Source organism: Colletotrichum scovillei (assembly GCF_011075155.1).
Source record: "Colletotrichum scovillei strain TJNH1 chromosome Unknown Contig00003, whole genome shotgun sequence".
Taxonomy (NCBI): Eukaryota; Fungi; Ascomycota; class Sordariomycetes; order Glomerellales; family Glomerellaceae; genus Colletotrichum; species Colletotrichum scovillei.
This window is the reverse complement of record NW_023336261.1, coordinates 4843848-4867502: the sequence shown is the minus strand read 5'-3', so window position 1 is coordinate 4867502 and position 23655 is coordinate 4843848. Positions and strand designations below refer to the sequence as shown.

At 50.3% G+C, this 23655-nt stretch overlaps 8 protein-coding genes across 8 annotated transcripts; 4 read left to right on the top strand and 4 right to left on the bottom strand.

Annotated features, from left to right (window-relative positions):
- HER10_EVM0001093 (uncharacterized protein) lies at positions 1-1186 on the bottom strand (the record flags this gene model as incomplete). Its single annotated transcript, XM_035470853.1, has 3 exons — positions 1-708; positions 795-1030; positions 1084-1186. The coding sequence occupies 3 exons, from the start codon at positions 1184-1186 to the stop codon at positions 1-3; spliced, it is 1047 nt and encodes a 348-aa protein (XP_035335624.1).
- Positions 1187-2160: 974 nt separating this feature from the next.
- On the bottom strand, positions 2161-4791 carry HER10_EVM0009187 (Major facilitator superfamily domain, general substrate transporter; the record flags this gene model as incomplete). The annotated part of the gene is made up of 3 exons (XM_035478685.1): positions 2161-2789; positions 2862-3106; positions 4595-4791. 3 exons carry the CDS (start codon positions 4789-4791, stop codon positions 2161-2163), a joined length of 1071 nt encoding a protein of 356 aa, XP_035336361.1.
- Positions 4792-6555: 1764 nt separating this feature from the next.
- Positions 6556-8290, top strand: HER10_EVM0004757 (vitamin H transporter; the record flags this gene model as incomplete). Its single annotated transcript, XM_035474390.1, has 5 exons — positions 6556-6767; positions 6848-7317; positions 7370-7635; positions 7695-7943; positions 8000-8290. 5 exons carry the CDS (start codon positions 6556-6558, stop codon positions 8288-8290), a joined length of 1488 nt encoding a protein of 495 aa, XP_035335970.1.
- A 3101-nt stretch (positions 8291-11391) lies between these two features.
- Positions 11392-13747, top strand: HER10_EVM0004000 (uncharacterized protein). The gene is made up of 3 exons (XM_035473660.1): positions 11392-12277; positions 12339-13360; positions 13413-13747. The coding sequence occupies exons 1-3, from the start codon at positions 11758-11760 to the stop codon at positions 13617-13619; spliced, it is 1749 nt and encodes a 582-aa protein (XP_035335894.1). The 5' UTR covers positions 11392-11757; the 3' UTR covers positions 13620-13747.
- A 350-nt stretch (positions 13748-14097) lies between these two features.
- On the bottom strand, positions 14098-15299 carry HER10_EVM0006550 (uncharacterized protein; the record flags this gene model as incomplete). Its single annotated transcript, XM_035476133.1, has 2 exons — positions 14098-14913; positions 15108-15299. The coding sequence occupies 2 exons, from the start codon at positions 15297-15299 to the stop codon at positions 14098-14100; spliced, it is 1008 nt and encodes a 335-aa protein (XP_035336133.1).
- A 1089-nt stretch (positions 15300-16388) lies between these two features.
- HER10_EVM0001572 (uncharacterized protein) lies at positions 16389-19528 on the top strand (the record flags this gene model as incomplete). The annotated part of the gene is made up of 2 exons (XM_035471316.1): positions 16389-16783; positions 16834-19528. 2 exons carry the CDS (start codon positions 16389-16391, stop codon positions 19526-19528), a joined length of 3090 nt encoding a protein of 1029 aa, XP_035335663.1.
- A 1524-nt stretch (positions 19529-21052) lies between these two features.
- HER10_EVM0010991 (uncharacterized protein) lies at positions 21053-21322 on the top strand (the record flags this gene model as incomplete). Its single annotated transcript, XM_035480434.1, has 2 exons — positions 21053-21121; positions 21191-21322. 2 exons carry the CDS (start codon positions 21053-21055, stop codon positions 21320-21322), a joined length of 201 nt encoding a protein of 66 aa, XP_035336523.1.
- A 475-nt stretch (positions 21323-21797) lies between these two features.
- On the bottom strand, positions 21798-23226 carry HER10_EVM0002263 (aspartate aminotransferase; the record flags this gene model as incomplete). Its single annotated transcript, XM_035471983.1, has 4 exons — positions 21798-21868; positions 21927-22429; positions 22493-22977; positions 23050-23226. The coding sequence occupies 4 exons, from the start codon at positions 23224-23226 to the stop codon at positions 21798-21800; spliced, it is 1236 nt and encodes a 411-aa protein (XP_035335727.1).
- Positions 23227-23655: the final 429 nt, after the last annotated feature.

The window sequence follows — 23655 nt, the reverse complement described above, 5'->3', positions numbered from 1 at the left end:
TCACTCCTTTCCTACTTCCACAATGAGCTTCTTGCCAAACACTTTTCCATCTCGGAGCCTCGTAAGCGCCTCCCCTAGACTCTGCAAACCCCCTTCCACAATTTCGGTAGGGTGCCCTGTGAGCCATCCATTTGCCATGCCATTTGTGAACAAGTGACTCATAGTAGATCCAAAGCAACGCTGTTCCTTACTGCCAGTATGAGCCAGCATCACGTTGATGTAATCCCCATCTACAAGGCCAGAAACGGTGGCACCACCTTGGACAGTGGCAACACGAGGACGATTACCGCTCAATCCCGACTGAGTGCCCAGCGCTTCGATGAGTATTCCCGTATATTCGGGAGCACCGTCGTCGTTGGTGGCAGCATCAAGTCCACACCAGGCAGGCCCGCTTTCAGCCTTGAGAATGGCCGACTGGATGTCCGCGACCACCCTCTTGGCTGACTGGCGATAGTCAATTATGGCATCACCTTGACCGAAGTCGAGAAGACCGCGAATATCTTCAGCTGAATTGCCTGCAGTCACAATGATTGGCCGGATATTGGAAGCTTTGGCAAGTTTTATGGCAAAAGTCCCGATAGCAGTCCCCGCGCCGTGGATAACCAGAGGATTGCTCAGAGTTCCTGGAGAAAGCCATGGTGTTGGAAGTCGAAGAACATCATACAAGCCAAAGCTTGCTACCAGGCAAGCCATTGGCATAGTCGCTGCCTAGTTGCTGAAGTTAGCCATGTGTAATCTAGATGTAATTATAGTCTTCGATCGGAGATGTGACACGACGAGAACGTGGAGCTCACCTCAGCAAAGCTAACGTTTTCCGGGATAAGAAAGGTAGTTGTGGCAGGAGAAAGCGCATATTCAGCGAATGAGCCACCAGGTGCTCCAATCTGATGCAGTGCTGCTACACGATCCCCTGGTTTGAATTCAAACACACCTTCCCCAACTTGTTCGACAACGCCGGCAAAGTCATCTCCCGAGTTCAAAGGATGTTGGACATAGATACAAGGCACTTTCCAGTCTTTAGGGTTTGTGCCTACATCTATTTAGTAAGGCCTGAAGGCGTATGACACGTCATGGGCAACTTACCAGACACAACCACTCGGACAAGGACTTCTCCGGCTTTGGGCACGGGAGTTGGTACATCGCGGATTTCGACCTGGATGTCGGGCGTGATGACAGCTTCTCTCATGTTTGTGTTTGAATAGGAGCCGAGCAAGTGGGACGGAGATCGAGAAACCAAAGGGAAATGACCGATGTGCAAAGTGGTGGGGGTTGTTGAATGGTGCCAAAAGTACCTGCGTAGGAATGCGAGAGCTCCGGGTTCTCACTAGGTTAAGATTGATATGAATTCCTTATTATAAGAGTCATAGGGGCTTGATTTATATATGGCCTTCTTGAGAAAGATTGCCGTCGTCCAATGGTACCCTTTTACAGTGGATCGTCCCAAGCTTTCCCGAAGTCCGCGGAGTATGAGAGTCTAGGACTCCGAATCAGCCAACTCATTCGTCCTTCTAGAACTAAGTATTGAAAATCTGAAAACATAACAGTCACCCGGATTACCAATCCGTCAGCCCAAACGATTGCGCACTCATCGGGCTGAGGATCATATGGACCAACCTATATTACAGACGGAGCTCGAGATTGCTGCCGGGGACGTCGTTTTAGCACGAAGGTGAGGGGACAAATTTTCGCCAACAATGGTCCACCCTCCTACACTGGCTAACACATAGCAGAAAATAGACCACCGTGAAATTCCTCAAAGATAGGTAACCCTTAATTACTATTACCTATCCGCCACTACTACACGTGGTAAGTAAACACAAAAGTAAAGATTACACATTACCCTACCTAGCTAGGTAAGGATTTGAGACTTTCTAGCTCCCTTGTAATCATAGACGTGGGCAAAACCACCAGTCGGCTAAGTATGTAATCACGAGATGTACTAAGAACTTATAATACACAGTGGCTCATGCTGTGCGTACTGAACATCCAGCGATCTATTATTACTCCTATTCTTGAACTAGTTACATGGCCTTTTCAGCGGTATCAGTGATGCTTCCAATATCATCGTGCTTCCCTCTTGAAGGTTCAGGCCATTTGTATTCCTGCGGCAGGCAAATTACGTAGCATTGGTATCTGCATGACGAATCTTGTTCCCTGGTCCTAGGCTTGATGCGATGCCGACTCGAACTTTCGAGCCGGCACCCGAGCAAGGAATAGACTATCTAGCTCGTGGAATGTTCTTCCTTTGGTCTCTGGAACGGAGAAAAACGCAACAACTGCAAGGACTGTGCCGCTTCCGAGGAAGACGAGTCCTGCTTTCGGCCCGAGATTTGCCTCTTCAGTATTGACCAAACAAGGAATTGCAATCGACCAGCCCATATTGCAAATGGAGCCCGAGATCGCTGCCAAAGACGTGGTTTTGGCACGAAGGCGAGACGATGATATCTCACCAACAATGGTCCAACCTACTGCACCAACTGACATGTAATAGAAAATAGACCAAATTATGCAGAAGGCGGCCAGGGCTTGGCTGTTCCAGTTCTCGCCGCGGCCGAAAAAGCCTAGAAGGCTTACAACTAAGAGGCAAACCAACATTCCGTACGTCCCAAACATGAGCTGAGGGCGACGTCCGACGCGTCCAATCAAGAAAAAGGCGAAAATGGCGGCGAACATGGAACACAGAACCGATATTATGGTGATGACGAAAGCGTCGTCGACACCAGAGAGCGTGAGAAAATAAGCGAGGTAGTTGCCACATAGGGGGTATCCAATAAAGATTTGCATGACGACTGGGAGACACGCAATCATGGTTCGGCGTAAATCTGTTTTCTGAAAGCATTCAAGGTACGTGGATGATTGACCGTGGGAGCTCTGCTGCCTTTCTTGCTCAAGGGTTGCTTGGATTTCCCGGATCTCGGCATCAACATCAAAGCTCCCCTTGCCCCGAATCTTGTTTAGCGCATTTCGAGCATCGTCCAGGCGGCCCTTATTGATGAGATAGTATGGCGACTCGGGCACGAGCGGAATGAAGAGCGCCAGAGATAAGATCGCAGGTCCAAATTGCGTAATGACTGATGCCTTCCACGACCAGGAGTTGTCGATGTAGCTCGTAAGTCAAACCCCCCACTTCCCGGCACCCCCCTGTTTCTGGCACCCACAAAAACGCGAAAATCCACCACAACGCAATGCCCACCCCCAACCTCCTTTTATCACAACATTTTCAATTCGAGTCCAAATGGGCTCATTTTTTTACCCTTCTTCTATATCTAATGCCTCAATATACCGAAGATCAGCTTCGTCAGGCTCTCGAGGACATCTCAAACGGCAAGAGTCAAAGAGAGCCTCATTGGAGTATGGGATACCACGATCAACCCTCCAACTACGTCTCCAAGGTGGTCAGACTAGGAAAGTGGCTTTTGCTGACTGGCAGAGGCTGTCTCCTGACCAGGAGAGTAAGCTGGCACAATGGGTTCGCATTCAGGCTTCGCTGGGCCTCGCACCAACGCACCAACAGGTGAAGGAATTCGCAGAGCGAGTTCTGGCTGCTGCTGGGGATACCAAACCATTAGGAAAAGGCTGGATCTATGCCTTCGTGAGAAGGAACCCTATCATTAAGGTTCAGAGAAGTCGTTCCATCGATTCTAGACGCGTTAATGGGGCATCTACTGAGGTCATTAGGAACTGGTTTAAGTTCCTTGCTATCCCTGAGATCAAGGACATCAAACCAGCCAACAGATATAATATGGATGAGACTGGCATCCTCGAGGGTCAGGGAGCTAATGGGTTAGTGCTGGGCATGGCTGAGACGACGTCTGTTCGCAAGAAACAACCTGGGTCGAGGGCATGGGTCTCTATCATTGAGTGTATCTCAGCCTTGGGTAGGGCACTTCGTCCTCTTATCATTTTCAAGGGAAGACGGTCCAACAACAGTGGTTTCCATTACATCTGGTTCCATACGATGGGTGGGAGTTTACAGCAACAGATAATGGCTGGACTACAGACTTAACTGCCATTGAATGGTTAGAGAAGGTGTTTATCCCACAGACTATGCCCGAGGCTGAGGGCGAGGCTCGACTGTTGATTGTGGATGGGCATGGGAGTCATACGACGACAGACTTCATGTGGAATTGCTATATTAACAATATCCATTTACTGTTCTTACCACCACACTCCTCTCATGTCCTCCAGCCACTTGACCAGTCTGTCTTCAGCCCTGTTAAGTCAGCCTATCGGAAGGAGCTCGGTTACTTGTCTCAATGGAACGACTCTACCATTATAGGTAAAAGGAACTTCCTGGACTGTTACCAGAAGGCTCGACTTGCTGGTCTATCAGTCTCGAACATCAGAAGTGGTTGGAAGTGGACTGGTCTACACCCTGTAGCGATGGTTAAGCCCCTGATGAACCCTATGGTATTACCTGAGCCTTCTGCTAAGCCCACCACACCCAAACCAACCAGTCGGGGCAAAAAGCGATGCCATAATGGTCAACAAACTACCCCTGTTGAGCCATGGGATTCTGCTTCCTCTGCAGTGGTCTGGTCGACACCCAGGAAGCTGGCAGAGCTCAGCGGTCAACTGCACTTATACACCCAACTCGACAATGATACCAGCACTCAACGGCTGCTGTTCAGGAAGGTGAAAAAAGGCTTCACAGAGCAGGCCTGGCAACTGGCAGCTGCCCAGCAGCAGCTGGCTCACCTGAGGGCTCAAGTTACCAACGCTGCAGTTAGGAAGAGGAAGACTGTTCAGATCGATCCCAACACGAAGTTTGCGAACATCAGGGATATCCATCGGGCTCAAATCGAAGCGGGTGAAAAGGAGGTTATTACGGCTGAATCCAGCGACTCTGAATGCCCTAGTGAGGCTGGCAGTTGTATTGTAGTGGGTGTGGTTGAGGATCAATAGTTAATAGTAATGAGGAGGTTGGGTTGTGATCCCATCGTTTTTGTGGGTGCCAGAAACAGGGGGGTGCCAGGAAGTGGGGGGTTTGACTTACATGGTCCAGCTCCCAGCGGAAGACGGTGGTCTATCCATGTCCATTCCAGCGGAGCCGCCGCATCAAAGATCGCAAACTATTCGCTATCTTGTAATCTACTCTCAATTGGTTTCAAGTATTCGGTCAGGAAGACGAGAGGATATTCTGCTCACCTACAGTAATATCGTTCATTGGAGAGATCTACCTCCCAACGTTGATCGTCAATCGGCTTCTACTCGGCACCTTCTCTATCTTTTTGAACAGCTATCTTGTCGGGCATTGATTCATCTTACATCTTTAACGCCTCAAACAATCGCGCGAAATGAATTATGGCTAGGAAATAGTCAAGATCTTGAGACTGATACTATGAACACATCATATCTCTTTATCAACCGATCTTACGATCTATTTATTAGCGGAAGGTTTGTTTGCAGCTTCATTGATGCATACGACATATTTCAAGCTGCGGTTGCCTTTACATGCCTCACCCGTCGACGAAGTCAAGATGACTTTGCCGCGCGGCGACTCGCCGAAGTGACAGAAGTCATTAGCAAAGCCTCCGCGCTTGTGACGATCGCCGCATCACGATTTCCTGCACTTGCAGCATTTCAACAGGTCTTACTTGGTCTTTCCATCAGAAATATGGAAACTGATGAAACCACATCTACTGTGAGACGGTTTCGATGTTTTTCGATTCTCTGCAAATGTGGCTCGGCTAACCTTTTCAAAGACCGTCTCGTGGAACCATTTCCCAGATATAATACCACGTCGATCTCAGCGACTCCTTCGATTTACCTTCACGTAGAGGATTACAGCTCGCTACTTGAGTAGTGTGTTAAGGCTTAGTTGAGCAGAGAGAGGGGGGGGGGGGGGGCGCAACACTGTGGTTTATACTTCTCGGATGTATCCCTAAACCTCGTTTACCGCTGCTTCGCTAAGTCTGCATAGATGTTTGCAGTAAATCATGTATAACTATGGACAGAGTCGGATACAGCGGGATAACACATGGGCGTGGTGCACTGCACAATGATTCCTTCATTACGCGTGATAAATCCTAATTGACCAGTCATCTCAGTCGGGGTGCCTGATCAGTAGTGGCCTTAGTATGTGGTGGATGATTGGAAGAAACAGCTACGGTTGTACGCCTCAGCCTACAATTCAGCGCGGCGATTCCCGTCAGTGAAGTAAAATAGTTGAGCAGTCGCTATCACTACCTAGTCTCGGGACAACTCCTAGCTCGAAGAACTTGGCCGGTTGCAAGATCTGATGTCGACCGGACCCAGTCCGGTGAAGGTCATTAATATCGGACACGCTCCGGTAGTGGCAGAGACTGGACTAACCCCAGACAGCCCGCAACACATCCACTATCAATTCGCGGGGAAACTGGGCTCCAATGCGGGGAATCTAAACGCTTGTTTGGCTATGAAATGGTTGTCGCAAAATACTGTTCCCAATTGAGCAATACCCCAATGCCATTGTTTAGCAAGAGTACAAAAGATGTGGAATCTTCTCGTCAGATACCATTTCTGAATTCTTGTTATCGCGCGCTATTCTTCTGGATCAGACAGTCTCCTACTACCATGGCAACTCCTCATAGCTCTAGACGCGGCTCAGTCGATGTCAAAGTCGGGATTGAGTGGGAAGAAAACGCTCCTACCCGCGACCCTCTACTGGAGCCATACGACCTCATAAGAGACAAAAGCCCGGAGGAGCTCAAAGCACTCGATAGAGCTGTTCGCACACGTCTCGATTGGAAGTTTCTCCCAATGGTGTGTGCCATGCTTATGATGAAGTGAGTCTCGAACTCCCTCACTTGGTTCTCTTATGTTCGGTCAATGGTGTACCCTTCAGTTGTTGACTCCCTATGTTAAGTTATCTAGACCGCATCAACGTCTCGAACGCACGACTTGCCGGCATGCAAGATGATTTGCACATGTCAGATACAGTGTGGTCTGCCGGTATCTCGCTTTTTTATGTGGGATACATCATTTCACAGGTTCCTGCAAATGTCATCATCGCGAAGGGAAAGCCACGAATTTTGCTTCCGTGCTGTATGCTCGGGTGGTCCATTACCACTTTATGTATGCCTGCTGTCACTGCCGGCTGGGGCTTTCTCCTGTGTCGCTTTGTTGTAGGCCTGACTGAAGGTCCTTTCGTGCCAGCGGTGTCTTTGTTGACGTCGTCTTGGTACACGAAGCATGAGTCTCCCCTCCGCATGGGTATCTGGCACGCCGGAAACACAATATCGCAGGCTGTCTCTGGCCTTCTGGCTGCTGGAGTCCTCCGCAATATGAATGACATAGCCGGACTATCAGCATGGCAGTGGTTTTTGCTTCTCGAGGGTCAGTTTTATGGACATATGGCGAGACTCACCTTTCACTAACACAGCCGTAGGCATCGTCAGCATCATTATTGGTCTGGCAAGCTTTTGGTTCATTCCCAACTTTCCCGAGTCGACTGGCACCTATTTCCTGACTGCCGAAGAGTCTCAAATGGCTCAGTACCGGCAAACTGTGTCGGCCGGCGGTCATACCGAAGACGATGAGGGCGACTACTGGGGTGGAGTTTGGATGGCACTCAAAGACCCATTCACATACCTCTTCTCTGCTATTCATTTCTGCCTTATAATCGCGCAGTCTTACAAAGACTTCTTTCCATCGGTCAGTTAAAACCACGTCGCCCCGGGTCGAACTTCATCACTTACGTCAGACTTCTCTAGATTCTCGCTACTCTCGGATTCGGCGCTACCGAGACGTACCTCATTCAAGCCCCACCTCCGATTATTGCCTTTCTTGTAACTTTGGCAGTCTCCTGGTCGTCCGGTCGAATGCTTGAACATGGCTACCACATTATCGTGCCGATGCTGTTTACGCTGGCTGGGTGCGTTGTGATGATCACAACGCTCAACGTTGGTGCCAGATATTTCTCTATGATTCTGCTGGTCACCGGACCATTCCTTGGCCTCAATGTACGTTCATGGAATATCTTTCTTTCTCGAAGAATCTCCAATATTGACTGACACAGCTGCAAATTTCTTGGGAGACAACTGTTGTACCTCGACCACGAACGAAAAGAGCCGCTCTCATCGCCATCGCCAACAGTGTCTCTTCTGTCTCTCACTGGTTTACGCCTTATTTCTTTCTGAGAAACCAGGAACCATACTATCAGACGGGAGGCGGTGCTATCATTGCCGGATGTGGGTTGACAGTGATTTTCGTCCTCATCACCAAATGGTACTGTCGGAAGAAGAACAAAGATTTGGACGAGCAAGACAGGGTTTCTGGAGAAACCAGTGAGTGGAGATATGCCTCTTGAGTCTCTTCTCTTGTTTCAGCCTTCAAGAGCATCATTGATGAGGTTGCATTTCTGTGCGATGTATTCAGCTTGAAAATCTTGCTTCAGCCTCTATCAACTTATTTGTGAACCTAAGTGATGATGATCAAATTAGAAAGCCTCTCTCGAAACAATGTTCTGGCTTCATTGTACTGTTGACCAGCCGCTAGTTGAACCACTTTCGGCATGCAACTGTTCACTCAGATAGATCTTGACTTCTTGAGGCTGGCGAGAGACTTGATCACGAAGGGAATTTCGCAGTCTAGAGTAAGTCCATGAGGTGACGGCTGGACACTCAGTGTCAGTTGAAGGGCTGCTCATATGCCTGGGCTACGGTTTCGCTCTGGAACTCGGCGTCCAGAAGGATCAAAGCCTCTGATAGCTTAGTAAGTATTTCGTACAGAAAAAAGAGACTGGCCGTGGCTGTCAGGAAGGAGATGGAAGCTATGTTCGGGATTGATTCCAAGCGTCGGAATCGAACGCCGTTGGCCGGTGCATGGAGGAACTGGATCCTGGAATTCACACCCTGCTTCTTTAGACCCTGGCATATATACAATAGTAAAACTACGATTGCGGTGTCGAACTCGCCCAGACGATGAACGGATGCAGTTGGCTTGAAGATATGCGGATCCTTTGATTTGGGGGAATGTCTGTGTCTCTGGAGTCAAAATCACCACATTCCTTGGTGTCTTCGGAACTAACGAAGGTGAATCTGTTTGCGGGAAGTTACTTCTCTTGAGGTAGATCAAGTGGCTCTTCCGATAAGAATACGAAGTCTGACAACTACGACCATGAGCCGCCTTTTCGATCGATTACTTACTTGGTGAGGCGGCATGGCAGAGGGCAGACCATATTCAAGGACTTAAAGCGACGATAGTTGTGGCAACTTGAACAGGCTTCTTTGACATCATAAGCTTACCAGACTAATACACATGTTAAGGGAACAGCCTGACAGCTATCCCTCATTATCATGTACGAATACAGTGTCCATCTAGCATTGCTTGGCTTGCAGAAGGCTTGCATAGCGCCGGCTTTACTTCTGGGCCTACCTGTAGTGCCATACATCTTAGCCCATTCTCCTCGGGCTCACAACGGCGGCAAGCTCGACAAGGTGCGCCAAGATCGGCAGGACTAGCACTCTAGTCTGACTCGTGAAGCCACAACGGCGACCGATCAACAGCATCATTGTCAGTATACGATCGGCGTGCTGAGAAATCTCGCAGTCCGGCGGAAAACGATAAGATAGCGATTCCTTATCTTTGACAAAGGAAAGTCCATACCGCCGGTAACGCACATGCAGAGATGAAGTGTAACGATCGAACGGCTGAACCGGCCTGATGGTCAAAGTTATCTTTCGGACTTACGGAACACTCTTGCAGGGGTCAAAGGCCAATAAGACCTGATGGGAATGATCCACAGGTTGCTGATGTGACCCAGCCATGCTTGCTCCATTCCATTTCGCGGGGGTTCGAATGGTCTGTGAGGGGAAAAGATGGGATTTTCTGTGGGCTGCATGAATGCCGGGCGAATTCGGGCAGACTTTTAAAGAACAACAGTGAACCAATTCCAGAGAGGAGGTCTAAAGAACTAAAGGCCGATGAGCAGCAAAACACAAACGGCGATTTGAATCGACGGGATGGCAGTTGGTTCGACAACTTTAATGATCCATCAGAGTTTAGAGAGCTTCTAGAATGTGTCATTGTCGCACAGATTGGAACCCATGTCTTGAGCGCTACAATCAAGTTTTTCAGGCATTGTTTCCTTGATATTTGCAATCTTGCCAATTTTTCTTTTGCCCCCCACATGAAGCCTAGGAGAGCCCTGTCGCGACGCTAAAAAGGGATGAACGAATTTTCGTGACAATCTGTAACAGGACGAGTGTCGTATCGGCCTTGCTAAGCCGGTCTACGAGCTAGAAGGCCGAATTCTGGACTAGCACCAGTCGGAAGCCGTTTCTCTTCCTCTTCGCCTGCCTTAGTGCGCTGCTCGCCGACTTGGCATCGCGCGATCGGTGCGGCGGCTGCGGCCTGGCAGACTCCCCTGCCGCCTCACGGAGCGCCAAGCCGGCCAGATATTTCTTGTCATCAGCCAAGATTGCGGCTTCCCACCCGGACCGGGACCTGTAGCTGGCGGGAGCTAGGAACAAGCCACCAAGCGGTCAGGCACAAGATGGCGATCTGCTCGTCCCGAAGGAGAAATGTTCCCAGCACGTGGTGATGTGTCAGACCACGTTCTCTGTAAAGTAATAGATACAGCAAGACCAGGGGGATGCTAGATCTTGTCCATGGGTATTTGGAAAAGATTATCAACTGAGGAAAAACCAGAGAGAGAAAAAAACGTGCGTCGTTAACAGACGGCTATCATCGCCGAGCACTACCGAAAACTTCTTGCTCGCAAACGACACGAGTCTGACTGTCCATGTGCCGCTTCTAGATTTTTCCCCTTAGGGTTGACGTCAGCCCACATCTCCAAGGTCCCAGAAAACCTTCCCCAATCCAATCCCCAGAGTAAGAAATTTTGACATGTTGGTAACTCTGGAGTCTGCTTTCTCCACGCGGAGACTCCGTACGTTTCCGTCGTCGTCACGAGAACGAACGGTGCGGGCTTCGGATTGTCACCGAGTAGATCCAGAACGCGGTACCGGGAGAATTTTCGGTCAAACCACCCACCCTTCGGGCGGGTCTCGCACAAACGCTATCCTGCGTGGATGTGGAGTCGCGAGTCAGATGGGAAGAAGAACGGTCGTCGCGGCCTGATCTCCGCGAGTCCTTTGGCCTGCTTTTGCCTGCCAGAACTGGGGGCCAGAACAGACAACTGGGACCCCGGGCTCCGCGTCGCCCCATGGTCACGCTCTGCAGATTGTGTGTGAGGAAAGTCTGGAGCCCCAAGGGCAATAGAGCTCAGCGCCCGCAACAGCTGCCCTCCACCATCCCTCCGGCCTCTCCCCCAACCTGCTTAATGTTCTCCAAGTGCGTGTTCCGTGTTCCTGGGGTCTCTCCACTGGAGAAGAGGCCTGAAATGCGGACAAGAGGTCGCTCCTACTTCGGCCGTTTCTCTCCAGGTCTCCACACTAACACCAGACAAAAATTTCGGATGACGATGTTGGTGTCGAGGTTAGACAGACGGTCACGTCGAGAGTCGGGCGAGGAATCCACAACTCATCAATGCCGTCTTCGGGTTGGCTGCCTTGGAATATTGGCCGCTCTTATTGTTGATCTACTAGTGTGTCGTCGTGAGTAGTGGTAAGAGGTGTGAAGGGTGATTAAAAGCCCGGCTCGTCCCAGTCTCTGATGTTAGTTGTCTTTCCTTGGCAGGTGTCTTTTTTCCCTCCGGACCATCAGAGCCGCATTTCTTAGCATCAGCCTTAATCAGATCTACTATTACCCCTTTGGGTCAATCTCTGTTTAGACGAGGTCTTGGCTCGCGGCAGCGCGGAAACCACCAACAACATGCACGGAGTCAATCTTGCCCCGAAGATTTCGGGCAAACACAACCCGGACAGCCAAAATGAAGCTCACGTCGAGAACCTCGCCAACGCACTTCCTGGTGTGAACGAGAAGGACGCTGCCGCCATCGCCGCGGCTGGTGGTTGGGAGGTCGATGCCTTCATCGACAGCATGGAGCGGGAGTTGGAGGCTGCTGGTGGTTTGAAGAAGGGCTTTTTCCAACTGGAGTTCACCAACACCAAGTACTTCACCTGGCTCATTGTAGCCTTCGCCTCAATGGGTGGTCTTCTCTCCGGCCTCGATCAGTCCCTCATCTCTGGTGCCAACCTCTTCCTCCCCGGTGACCTCGGCCTCACGACCCGCCAAAACTCCCTCGTCAACTCTGCCATGCCTCTCGGTGCCGTCGGTGGTGCCATTATCCTCAGTCCCTCGAACGAATACCTCGGCCGAAAGATGTCCATCATCATTTCTTGCATCCTTTACACTATTGGTGGCGCACTTTGCGCCGGCGCACAGAACTTTGGTGAGTCAATTCGCATATCATTCCACTTCTGCATGCCGGGCATAGCTAACTTGTCCCAAAGGCATGATTGTTTCTGCCCGTGTTATCCTCGGCATGGGTGTCGGTCTCGAGGGTGGTACCGTCCCTGTCTATGTCGCCGAGACCGCCGAACGCCGCATCCGTGGTAACGTCGTCTCCCTATACCAGCTCAACATCGCGCTCGGTGAAGTTCTTGGCTACGCCGTCGCTGCCATCTTCATCCACGTGCCCGGCAACTGGCGCTGGATCCTCGGATCATCCCTTCTCTTCTCCACCATCATGTTCGCCGGCATGCTCTTCCTGCCCGAGTCCCCTCGTTACCTGATGCACAAGGGCAAGACGCTCGAAGCTTACAAGGTGTGGAAGCGTATTCGTGGCACTTCTACTCCTGAGGCCAGAGAAGAGTTCTTCGTCATGAAGGTCTCTGTCGTCGACGAGAAGCAGCAGGTTTCCGAGGGTGCCAAGAACAAGCGCTTCCCCTGGATGGATTTCATCACCGTCCCCCGCGCCCGCCGTGCTTTGGTCTACGCCAACATCATGATTCTTCTTGGCCAGCTTACTGGTGTAAACGCCATCATGTACTACATGTCCATCCTCATGCAGCAGATTGGTTTCAACGATGAGAAGGCTACTTATATGTCTCTTGTCGGCGGTGGCTCTCTGCTCATCGGTACCATCCCCGCCTGCTTCTACATGGAGAAGTTCGGTCGTCGCTTCTGGGCCAACACTATGCTTCCCGGTTTCTTCGTGGGCTTGGTGATCATTGGCGCCAGCTACCAGATTCCTACTGATACTAACACCACCGGTGCCGTGGCCTGCTACCTCATCGGTTTGGCCCTGTACATGGGCTTCTTCGGCTGCTACGCTTGTCTCACTTGGGTTGTTCCTTCTGAGGTCTACCCTACCTACCTCCGATCCTACGGCATGACCACCTCATCTGGTCTGCTTTTCCTGTCTTCCTTCATTGTCACCTACAACTTCTCTGCCATGCAGGAGGCCATGACCCGCACTGGTCTCACTCTCGGCTTCTATGGAGGCATTGCCATCTTGGGATGGTTCTATCAGGTAAATTCTTCCGCTTCCATGTGATATCATAACGCAGACTAACAATCCATAGATGATCTTCATGCCCGAGACCAAGGACAAGACCCTTGAGGATATTGATCGTCTTTTCGAGAAGCCGACTAGCGAGATCGTCGCCATGAACATGAGGAACAACGCTCAAGCTTTCGGCAACTTCTTCATGGGTCGCTGGGGCAGCAAGGCGCAACAGCCCACTCGCGAACTCGAGGTTGAGGAGAAGGGCAAGGACATTGCCGCCTAAACTCTTCCAATGTATTTTATGTATAATGAATTGGCTGCAGCCGAGATAGATACCCTGATACTGAATAATCCAAGTGTTTTGAGACCTTGACCGTCAGTGCCGTTTATCTCTCTGAGAGCGCAGATGCCAACCCAATATTGCCCCTCGCTCCTCAATTTGACCACACATAATTCCGCCTATCCGCCAGGCCGGGTCCGGACCCGACTTCGCCCCACGGCTTTGCAGGTCGAGTCCGCGACCCTGGAATTCATCGTGACATACCGAAGCTTGCTGTTAGGAACATGTCATTTTGAGCAATGTTTCACCACATGCTGAGGCAAGTAGGGCGTTATCAATACCCGTCCCATGGCGTTGATATCTTGTATTTTGGGATGGTAGAGCTAGGTCAAACACAGGAGCTAACCCCTATATCTCTTTCCCTTAAAGTTGTCAGAGCAGGAGCCAGGCCTCTGAGCAAGAATCCAAAATTTGACTGTGTTCAGATGAAGGGCTTCCATTGTCCCTCGCACCACTCCCAGAACTTGGTCGTATAACCAAGGCCCCCTTCCGTCTCCGGCTTCAAGGCCTTCACGATATCCTTTCTTGGAATATCTTCGTCGATGCGAATGCGGCCCCAGGGGATAACGTACGCGCCATTATTATCAAGCGAGATATTGGGGGATAGGCCTGCGTACAACTCAGTGTACGCACCAAATTTTGTCTCGTACAAGAAGGGAGTGATGAAGAGCATTGAAAACGCCGGGACCCCGTCATAGGCGCCAGCTTTCAAGTTACCAGGGTTCTGAACGACGCTGACAATATTGTCAGAACCATAACGAGAGGCCATCTCGCGGCCGAGAAGCCAGTTACCAAACTTGGAGACGGCATAGTTCAGCGCACGATCAGGCGTGCCCTCTGCGAGATGGTCAAAGTCGATGCCATTCTCGCCAGTTGACAGTTCCGCCATGAAACTCGCAGTCCAGACAACACGCACAGAGCCTTTTGGAGCGTCTCCCGCCGCTGCTCGGAGTTGGGGAAGGAGGAGGTGGGTAAACAGTTGCGCAGCAATACAGTGCATGCCAACCATTGGCTCGAATCCTTGCTTCGTTTTGGCGCCTTCTTCAACTCTATAAGCGCCTGAACCAGCATTGTTCCAGAGAACATGGAGCTTTGGTTCTTGTTGCGTAAAGGTGGCGGCGGCTGCTTTGACGCTTTCCAGATCGTTTAGATCAAAGGGAAGGAAGACTATGGTGCCGGGAGTTTCGGGTGCTGGTGTGGCGGTCGTGATGGTCTCTATCGCTTTCTCGGCACGTTCCTAGATCAGTGGTAAGTCTTGTCAGTCTTCGAACGGTTACAAGACTCATACACGAGGCCCGTATACGCCTTAATCATGAAAAAAGAGTTGAAGACACTTGAGGTAAGATAGCACGCAAGTATCACGGACGTTGGCAATTATCCGAAGCTCAGACATCTATCATATTGCCCTTATAATGAGAGTATGAGACTCACCTTAGATCGCGATGCCATGTATATTTTAGCCCCAGTTGCATATAGCATCTTGACAAGCTCAAACCCAATACCATGGTTGGCGCCCGTGACGATGAACACTTTCCCTTTCTGAGATGGGACGTGTTGCTCGGTGTAGGTTGGCTGTGGAGGAAACCACTGAGAGAGCAGATTGCGCATTCCAGCAAGAGACATGATCGCTGATTTTCGCTATGTCAGTCTGATATCTCACAGCTCAATAATGTTACAGTTGTACGCAGCGGATATGAAGTTGTGATGGTCGGATACCGTCCTACTGCTCTGGAAACGTCAGTGACAAGAACGAGGGACCAGCATATATTTATGCACCCGAGGTCCGATAGCCCGCTCTTCGGCTGACGGCTTGAAACAAGCTGGGTGACAAAAGTACTTTCATGATGGCTATGTTGGTGCCACCAAGCTGAGTGGCCTGTTTCTCTTTATTTGCGCAAGCGATACGGTCCTGGGGCATAGCAGGCGGAGGACACCCATGCTCTGTCAGACGGAATTTCACAACTTAAGGTGCTTATCTCTGCACCTCCTGGCTACTTGAATCGTCATGCTTACTAGCTAACAATTCATTCTTCTCATTATTGGACAGTTTTACGAATGACTAATAATATGAAAGGGGGCTTTGACGATCACCCCTGTAAGCCCGCCAGGGTTTGGGCGGACTTTTGACCAGAAACTAGACGTTTCCCACCCCAGTGTTTGCTGTCAGACTTTTCTCAGCGCTAAGATCTTACTATGATCCAGTGGATGGAGAATCGTCGACTGGAAAAGCGCAAATAGAAGTTTCGCTCCTTCGCACTTCGTCTCTGTCATGACTCCAAGTTCCAATATGCCCAAGTAGTCTATATACTTTAGGTAATCGCATCAGTCACATGTACGGACCTTAATCTGCGCTCTAAGATGCCAAGCCCGTGAGCGCCAAATACGCTTACCGTTTGGCCAGTTTCGCGTTATCAATCAGCCGTGAGGCAAAAGATGGTCACCCCCACACGTGGGTAAGGTGAGTTTGCTACGCCCCTGTCCTGCAGGGAAGGGGCCACGAAAATACTACCTTAATATGTGTTCCTACGTACGTGCCTCCTAGTAGCTCTCTGGACGAGCCCAGTTTCTTATCAGTCATGACATTCAGGCAAATTTTTCTTCTTGACCTTTCTCACTTGACCCCGCACATGATGTCGTGTCAAGAATTCTCCTAGTCAACATCTACTTTACCACACATCTAACCGCGAACGCGTTCTACCTCACGTCGCTATCATGGATACCACCATTGCCCTCGATGCCGTAGGCCTCATTTTGAATGCAACGAGATGCATTTCGGCGATCATCTCGGCGTTCCAAGTTACTGAAAGCCGAAGTCGCAACAATGAAAAAGTCGATTTGAGCACTGTCACAGGGTTGAAACTCGCTCTAGCAGAGAAACAGATGCTCTCGGGGAGTGATTCCCGGCCTTTAGACAATTCGATTCCGCTACAGGATATATCTTCCTCTCGAGATGCTTGCATCGCGCTTTTGGAGAACATGGAGTCCAACTTACGACGGGCTTCCGAGAGTACAACAGCCGAGACAGACATGCGGGACTCCGCGTACTACGAACGTGAAATTGATCGCCTCAACACTACGGTGACGCGCCAAGTCACTGGCTTACTCAAGTACGTAGTGCGAAGACCATATCATGACAACATCTGACTTCGTATCATAGCTCTCGTCTATCCCAATTAAGCCAATCCTTGAAAGTACTGGAGACTCAGGGGCGGTATGCTCGACCAGAACAGGAATCCCAGGTTGACGTTATGTCGAGTGACCTGGAAGATCTGAGATCGCAAACGAATAGACAGCTCACGGATTCATATGCAAGCTACTCGGAGGCCGAAGTCAAACAGTTGAAGGTCTTGCTCACAAGACTGACTAAGTCAGAGGATGCCTTACTCGCCGACACAATTGTATCGAGTCTGAATTACACCAGTCGACCTGCTCGTCTTGATTCTATCCCGCAGGCTCATCAGGATACATTTCAGTGGGCATTTGACTCTCGATTATCAGATTGGTTTGTCTCCGGAAGTGGAACCTTTTGGGTCTCGGGCAAGCCCGGGTCTGGCAAGTCCACTTTCATAAAGTTCATTGCCAACCATCCTCGGACGAGAGAGTTGCTGGAACGCTGGGCAGGCTCATCCAGCTCACTAGCTATTGCGTCACATTGTTTCTGGATCGCTGGTACGCCGATCCAGAAATCATGGCAAGGGCTTCTCCAGTCTCTACTCTACGACTTACTACATGGACACCCAGACGTTGTATCCATCGCCTCCCCTCATCGATGGGCGGCAGCCAAGGCCGGAAGATGGCAGACCGCTGCTGAACCCTGGTCTGTGTTCGAGCTGGCTGCTGCGTTGCGATCGTTATCAACAGCTGATCACGTCCCTCTGAAGATATGTTTCTTCATTGACGGGCTTGATGAGTACGACAGCAATCATGCTGAACTCTGCCAAGTTCTTCTTGACATGGCTAAGTCTCCGCATATAAAGATGTGCCTCTCCAGCCGTCGATGGCCCGTCTTTGAGAGGAGCTTTGGCCAAGAGGACCAAGAAAGCCTTGATATTCATGAGCTGACGAAGGACGATATTCGAAAGTTCGTGTATGATCAACTGAGGTCTGATCCCCGCTGGAGTCTCGACACGTCTGCAAACGCTTCCTTGGAGCAGGCTGGACTCGTCGATCGAATCGTGGCTCAGGCCGATGGTGTATTTCTCTGGGCTTTCTTTGTTACGCGATCTTTACGAGAGGGTCTTTCTAATGGCGAGAGGTTGGAAGATCTGGCGGCACGCTTCAGCCGACTACCCTCAGACTTGGATCATCTATTCCAGCATATGTTGGACAGCGTGAATCCTGCTGATCATCGTGTAATGGCGGGTATTCTTCTAGGCGCTATTCATGCACTGGAGCCGCTTCATGTCGACATTTACTGGCAATTGGAAAGAGAACTAGAGGATGTCAGGCCTCCTTCTGAAGAGACGAAAGCACTCAACCCCGACCAAAATGTTGTGCTGCGGAGAGAAAAGTCCAGTCACAGCATCAATGAGAAGACAAAGGGACTACTCAAGCTTGTCAACAACCGGGTCGAGTTTCTTCACAGGACCGTAAAGGACTTCGTCTCAACAAAAGATATCGGCGGGTACCTCCAGGGAAAGCTTCCGGCTGGCTATAATGGCTTCATATCCATTGCTGCTGCATATCTCGGGTTTCTTAGAGCCACACGCCAAGATAATTCGCTCGTCGCAGACATTATCAGGCAGGGGCGAGGGTTGAACAGCGGTCCATTCGTTGCGCATCTGAACCAAGCCCTGCTTTACGCGTCCGAAGCGTTGAAACAGACAGAGCAACCTGGTTCCAGCCAGAGTCGGCAGGTCGAAGAGCTCTTGGATGAGTACGAGGCATCCATCGTGAACATGGTCAGGCTCGGTCAGTTGACTATTAGAGGGGTCAACTCTGGCGGGTACGATCCGAGAATCTTGTTTCGCGAAGAGCTCCTCCGACATGATCTGGCACCTTACCTGGCAAAGAAGATTCGGCAGATGCCAGATTTCTTCGATGTCTTCGATGAGTCGCCTTTGTACGCAGCCCTGATGCCCATGTCTCGCAGCAGTGGCGAAAGTGCTGCGCCTGCAATGGAAGTTCTCGAGATCCTACTACGCCGTGGAGAGGATCCAAACTCAACTCCGAGAGAACTGGGCATTGTGAGCGATCTTGATGCACCTTCGCCATGGGTTGCGTTCTCTCGCAGCACCATGTCTGTCTTCAACATGCTGTCAGGGCCGTGCATGTTCCCTGCTAAACGATGGAACGACTCCCTGAAGAATGCCACCTTTAGCCGCTTGCTGTCTCACGGCGCGGACCCCAACAAACATCTGCTGGACCGCCCAGGAGCACGCACTGTCTTCTCACACTTCTTGGATATTTCCTTGTCCAAGTTTCTCGGCGAAGAATGCTTTGAAGACTATCCAAGAACTCTCGATGCATTTCTACGAGCAGGCGCTAGTCTGGGTGTGCCCGAGCTGAGCAGGCAGGATGGGTCAACGGCAGAGGCTGCGTTTGGGAACTTAGCGAGAAGACACCCAGAAGAGTCGATTCTAGCGTCATTCTGCAACGAGCTCAAGGGCCTCACGGCAAGATTGGCAGCTGACCCGCCTAGAGCGACGTTTACCATGTCAGTATTGGAGAGGCTCATACAGCACTGCCGCGGCAGAGAAGAAGACCTAAGCGAGCTGAAGTCGGCTATACTTCAGGGCTGCCCCGCGCATGTCAGTGAACCCCTAGTCCAGATGATCGCTTCTGAGATGACTCGTCATCCCGGACGAGGATCTGAGCTGGAAAGATTTCCAAAACGACTGAGGCGATCATAACATGCTGAAAATGCGAGCAAGTAGCTCGAGCCGAGACAACGAGTGGGAATTTATTGTGTCTCATCTGTGTCGCGCGATCGAGGTTTGGAGAGTCCGTTTTCCTGCTCTGTGGAATTAGTCTTTACTTACAATAGTTTGATCGCGCTGTTGCTCTTAATTTGTGGCTACCAATGCAAGCTGTAGATGAGATGTCATTGAAAATGCATGTTGATGTCTCTCGTTTGATCACGAGTTCACTGATTACCGTCGCTACTGAGACCTGCTGTTGCTTCAGTGCCACCTGTCCTGTGTGAAACCTTGACATCTGTTAGATCAGTGTAGAAGAGAGTAATTTACGGGGTTCTGAAAACTAACAGGGTTGCCCAAACACCTTTTAAGGGCGGGGCACTACTTACTTTTGTTAGATCAGTGTAGTCGCCTCCATTAAAGCCAACGTTCAGGCCATCAGAGGCCGGCTTCTCTGCTCAGAGAACACTGTATGTAGACTGGTCTCCTATCTGGCGCGCAGAGCTATAGGTAACTCGGACCGACCCTATTTGCCCTGCATTCTTCCAACACTATTCCAACCGCATTGCGACCGTCACATCTATGTAGATCCTGGGGGCATAACAAAGTGTTTCGAAAGTTGGTCTCAAGTCGTGGGGAGGCCCCTATTACCACCGCCTGGGACTGCCCAGCTTTGCATTCCCCGCACAAGTCGCAAAGATCCTGGATCTATTGCCCCTTGGGACGCTCAGTCAACGACCATACGCTATAAGCATCCTGGTTCAACGATCCTCACCTCTGAAACTACACTAGTAATTCGGCTATACCGAGCACACCTCAGCTGTCAAGTCCTTGCACGGGTGCCAATGCCAGGGCCCGGCCGCTGTCATCTAAAGTCCAAGAAGCTCGACGATCGAAGCTGAGAGACAGGGACTACACGAGTGTGAAATTTCATTGCGAGTTCCATTCTCGTGCTAAGTGAGTTTTCAAGAGCCTTCTAAGGTCTGTTAACGCACATTATTTTGGTCCTTCCACTGCGATCACTTTCCATCAAGCCATCTGGCCTTGAGGCGTTTGATGCGCGACCTGTGCATTGCCAGACTCCGCAGATGCCTCAATTGCTCTACAAGAACAAACCTGAAAGATGAGTTCGTCACCAGAGAGCTAAAGTCAGACGTATGGCATCGGTCATGAATCAGCTGAAGTTGCAGTTCATGTTTGGTGTCCAGAGGATATGAGCGTAATAGGTCGACATTACATCCATAGCCATATTAAGCATAATAATAAGTCCGGACAGCTGCGACGTTTCGAGTCACCAACGTCGATCACACGATGGAACACAAGGTAAGCTTGAAGCCAAGCTTGCTGCTCGCCGGTGGGATTGGCTCGTATATTAAACACGAAATTCGGCGCACATCATCATTTGATCATCACTTCAATTCGCGATCATATCAATACTCTCGCAGCCTTCTATTCGATTCACCTGTTGCCGGCCAACTCAATTTTCAGTTTCTAATCTAACCGCCAAAACTTTCCACAATGCAGTTCAGCAACTCCTCCATTTGCATCGCTCTTTTCGCCATGAGCACCCTCGTGGCCGCAGCCCCCGTGAGTAGGATCCTCATTGCGACAAGAACCGTCAAGTCAATATTTGTATCGAAGCTAACGCGAGCGTAGCAAAACAACGCCCGCGAGAAGTTTAAGCAAAATAGCTGCAAGAGCCAGGCGTGCAGAGATTCGGTTGATGCTGGATGCCCTCTCAACTTCATTAATTTCAGCCTCGGTGGCTGCGATGACCCCAGCTTCTAATCGGTCTCGGACGGCGGCTTTCCCGCAATGGTACATGCTTGGGAGACAGATACCAGGTGTCACAGCGACTTAGATCCATGTAGTAACTGAGGCGTGAAACAGATATCTTCTCCCAACTTGATAGCCATAGACCTGACTGCCTCTCAAGTCTGAACTCTTCATTAAATATTCCTAGTGACTTGTGTTTGATATTTCCATCCCGCCTATAATAAATCTAAAGTCTCGTCAAGTTTACAGCAAGCTGATCAAAATGATGGCTCTGGACACAACGAGACGGCCTGGGACATCTGGCGTTATGACGAATTTATACCAAAGTACTGTAATGTGCATGCCGGATGCTTGATGTGATTTCAGCTCCTGCTAGATATGTTACGCATCAAAACTAAAATATGTGCAGTGTTACAAATTGCCAACCCAACTATAATGGTGTATAAACGCTTAAGCAAACTCAAATCAGATGGAAATTCCCAAACTCTCAAACGCCAGCATCCGCTCGTACAACTTGGTCAATTGCCTCTGCAACTCTAAACACATTCTTGCTATTCACTGTTGACAAAATTAGTACGCATTTCATCAAAAGGGACAATATTGGGCTCGAACTTACATCCCGATATGGACGCTCTCCCCGTTGACAAAAGGTAGATGTGGTGTTTCTCCCTCATCGTCTTTACTTGAGAAGCTGTGAGACCAGTGTAGGAGAACATGCCGATCTGATCGATGATATGTCTCCAAGAGCCAGGTGTGCCTCGCTTCGTAAGCTCGACGAACAGAAACGCTCGCATGCTCTTGACGCGAGCGTTCATCTTCCTCAAGTCCTGGCGCCACTCCCTTGTGAGTTCAGGATCGTTGAGAATTGTTGATACAATGCGTGCACCCCATGCTGAGGGAGTCAGGTATTCAGAGCCGATAAATTGAAGCAGGTTAGACTTGATGGCAGGCACCGCGGCAGAGTCATGAGCGAGGATGTGGAGAGCGCCAACTCTATGGCCGTAGAGACCGAAGCTCTTGGAGAATGACTGAGCGACCAGAACTTCCATCGTTCCTCTGCCGACGAAGTGACGGACGGCCCAAGCGTCGTGGTGATCATCGCCAGATGCAAATCCTTGGCTAGAGAGTACTAGTCAGTAACGTTCAAGGCTGAAGTTGGATCAAAAGTAGGACAGTACTCACTAGGCAATGTCCATGAATGGGATGATGCCGAGCTCTTCGCAAATGTCGGCAATGATGTTCCATTCCTTCTGTGTTGGGTCGCATCCCGTCGGGTTATGGGCGCAGGCTTGCAGAATAATGATGTCGCCCGGTTGGGCGTCTCGTCTAAGCGTCCTCACCATACCTTCCAAATCGATCGACTTGGTTTTGTGATTAAAGTATGGATAGAAACGGCGTTGAGTCTTCGGTGAAGCATTCTCCCAGATTTGCTCATGGCTTGCCCAGGATGGATCTGAGATCCAGACGTTCTGAGGTCTGACTGCCTTGTCTAAGAACAAGGCTCCCATGTGAATGGCTCCGGACCCAGCAATTGTCTGTACAGTGGTCAAGCGACTCTTGACAGCCTCGAGGACATCTCCAAGGAGTAGTTTTCTAGCAGCTTCGATGAATGTTGGAAGCCCGGCAACGGGTAGATAATCGTGGTTGTCTTGGATCTGCGCTTGTGCCTACACGTCGAGTAGATTAGGGTTAGCATGAGGCTCAGTAGCGATGTTTGATCGTTTTGGATAATACGCCACCTTTTTGACGGACGGCAATGTCCAAGGCTGTGCATCGTCGTCCCTGTAGACGCCAAGACCGAGGTTGACCTTATCCGGCGTGGGGTCTGCTGCAACTGACTGCATGACAACGAATGCTTCATCGTAAGGAGCCTCAATTAGGCTAGAAAAGTGCGACTGCACAGCTAAAGAACCCATTGTTGCAGTAAAGTGTGATTGGTTTTGATCAAAGTGTTTACAGGAAATGGTAATTCTTGCTGTTCAGGAAGGGTGGAATCTCATCGTTCTTATGTTTGCCTCCAATGCTGAGGTCCGAACGCCGAAAGTGCGTGAACAAGGCCTGTAGGGCGAGCAAACAATTGTCATTTTGGGCCCCGACCGCCGAACGTGACTGCCGGCCCCAGGGATGTGACAGAAACAAATATTGATGACATCTGTTGGTCGAGATCTAGGGCGATTGGGTTCACGATGCAAGGATTGGGCCACACCGCCTGCCTGACTTCCTTTTGCCTGGCAAGGGGGGAAGTTGCTTTTCCCAAGGGTCCGCTTCACTTTGCGGACTCGCGGAAGTAGGCACATCTTGTCCGATCCATGGTCATGGGATTCTGCCAGAAAAGCAAACATTTC

Coding starts and splice junctions, on each gene's coding strand:
- HER10_EVM0004000 (XM_035473660.1), top strand. CDS start 11,758: ATGCACGGAGTCAATCTTGCCCCGAAGATTTCGGGCAAACACAACCCG. Junction 12,278..12,338: donor CGCCGGCGCACAGAACTTTG/GTGAGTCAATTC, acceptor CTTGTCCCAAAG/GCATGATTGTTTCTGCCCGT. Junction 13,361..13,412: donor TCTTGGGATGGTTCTATCAG/GTAAATTCTTCC, acceptor AACAATCCATAG/ATGATCTTCATGCCCGAGAC.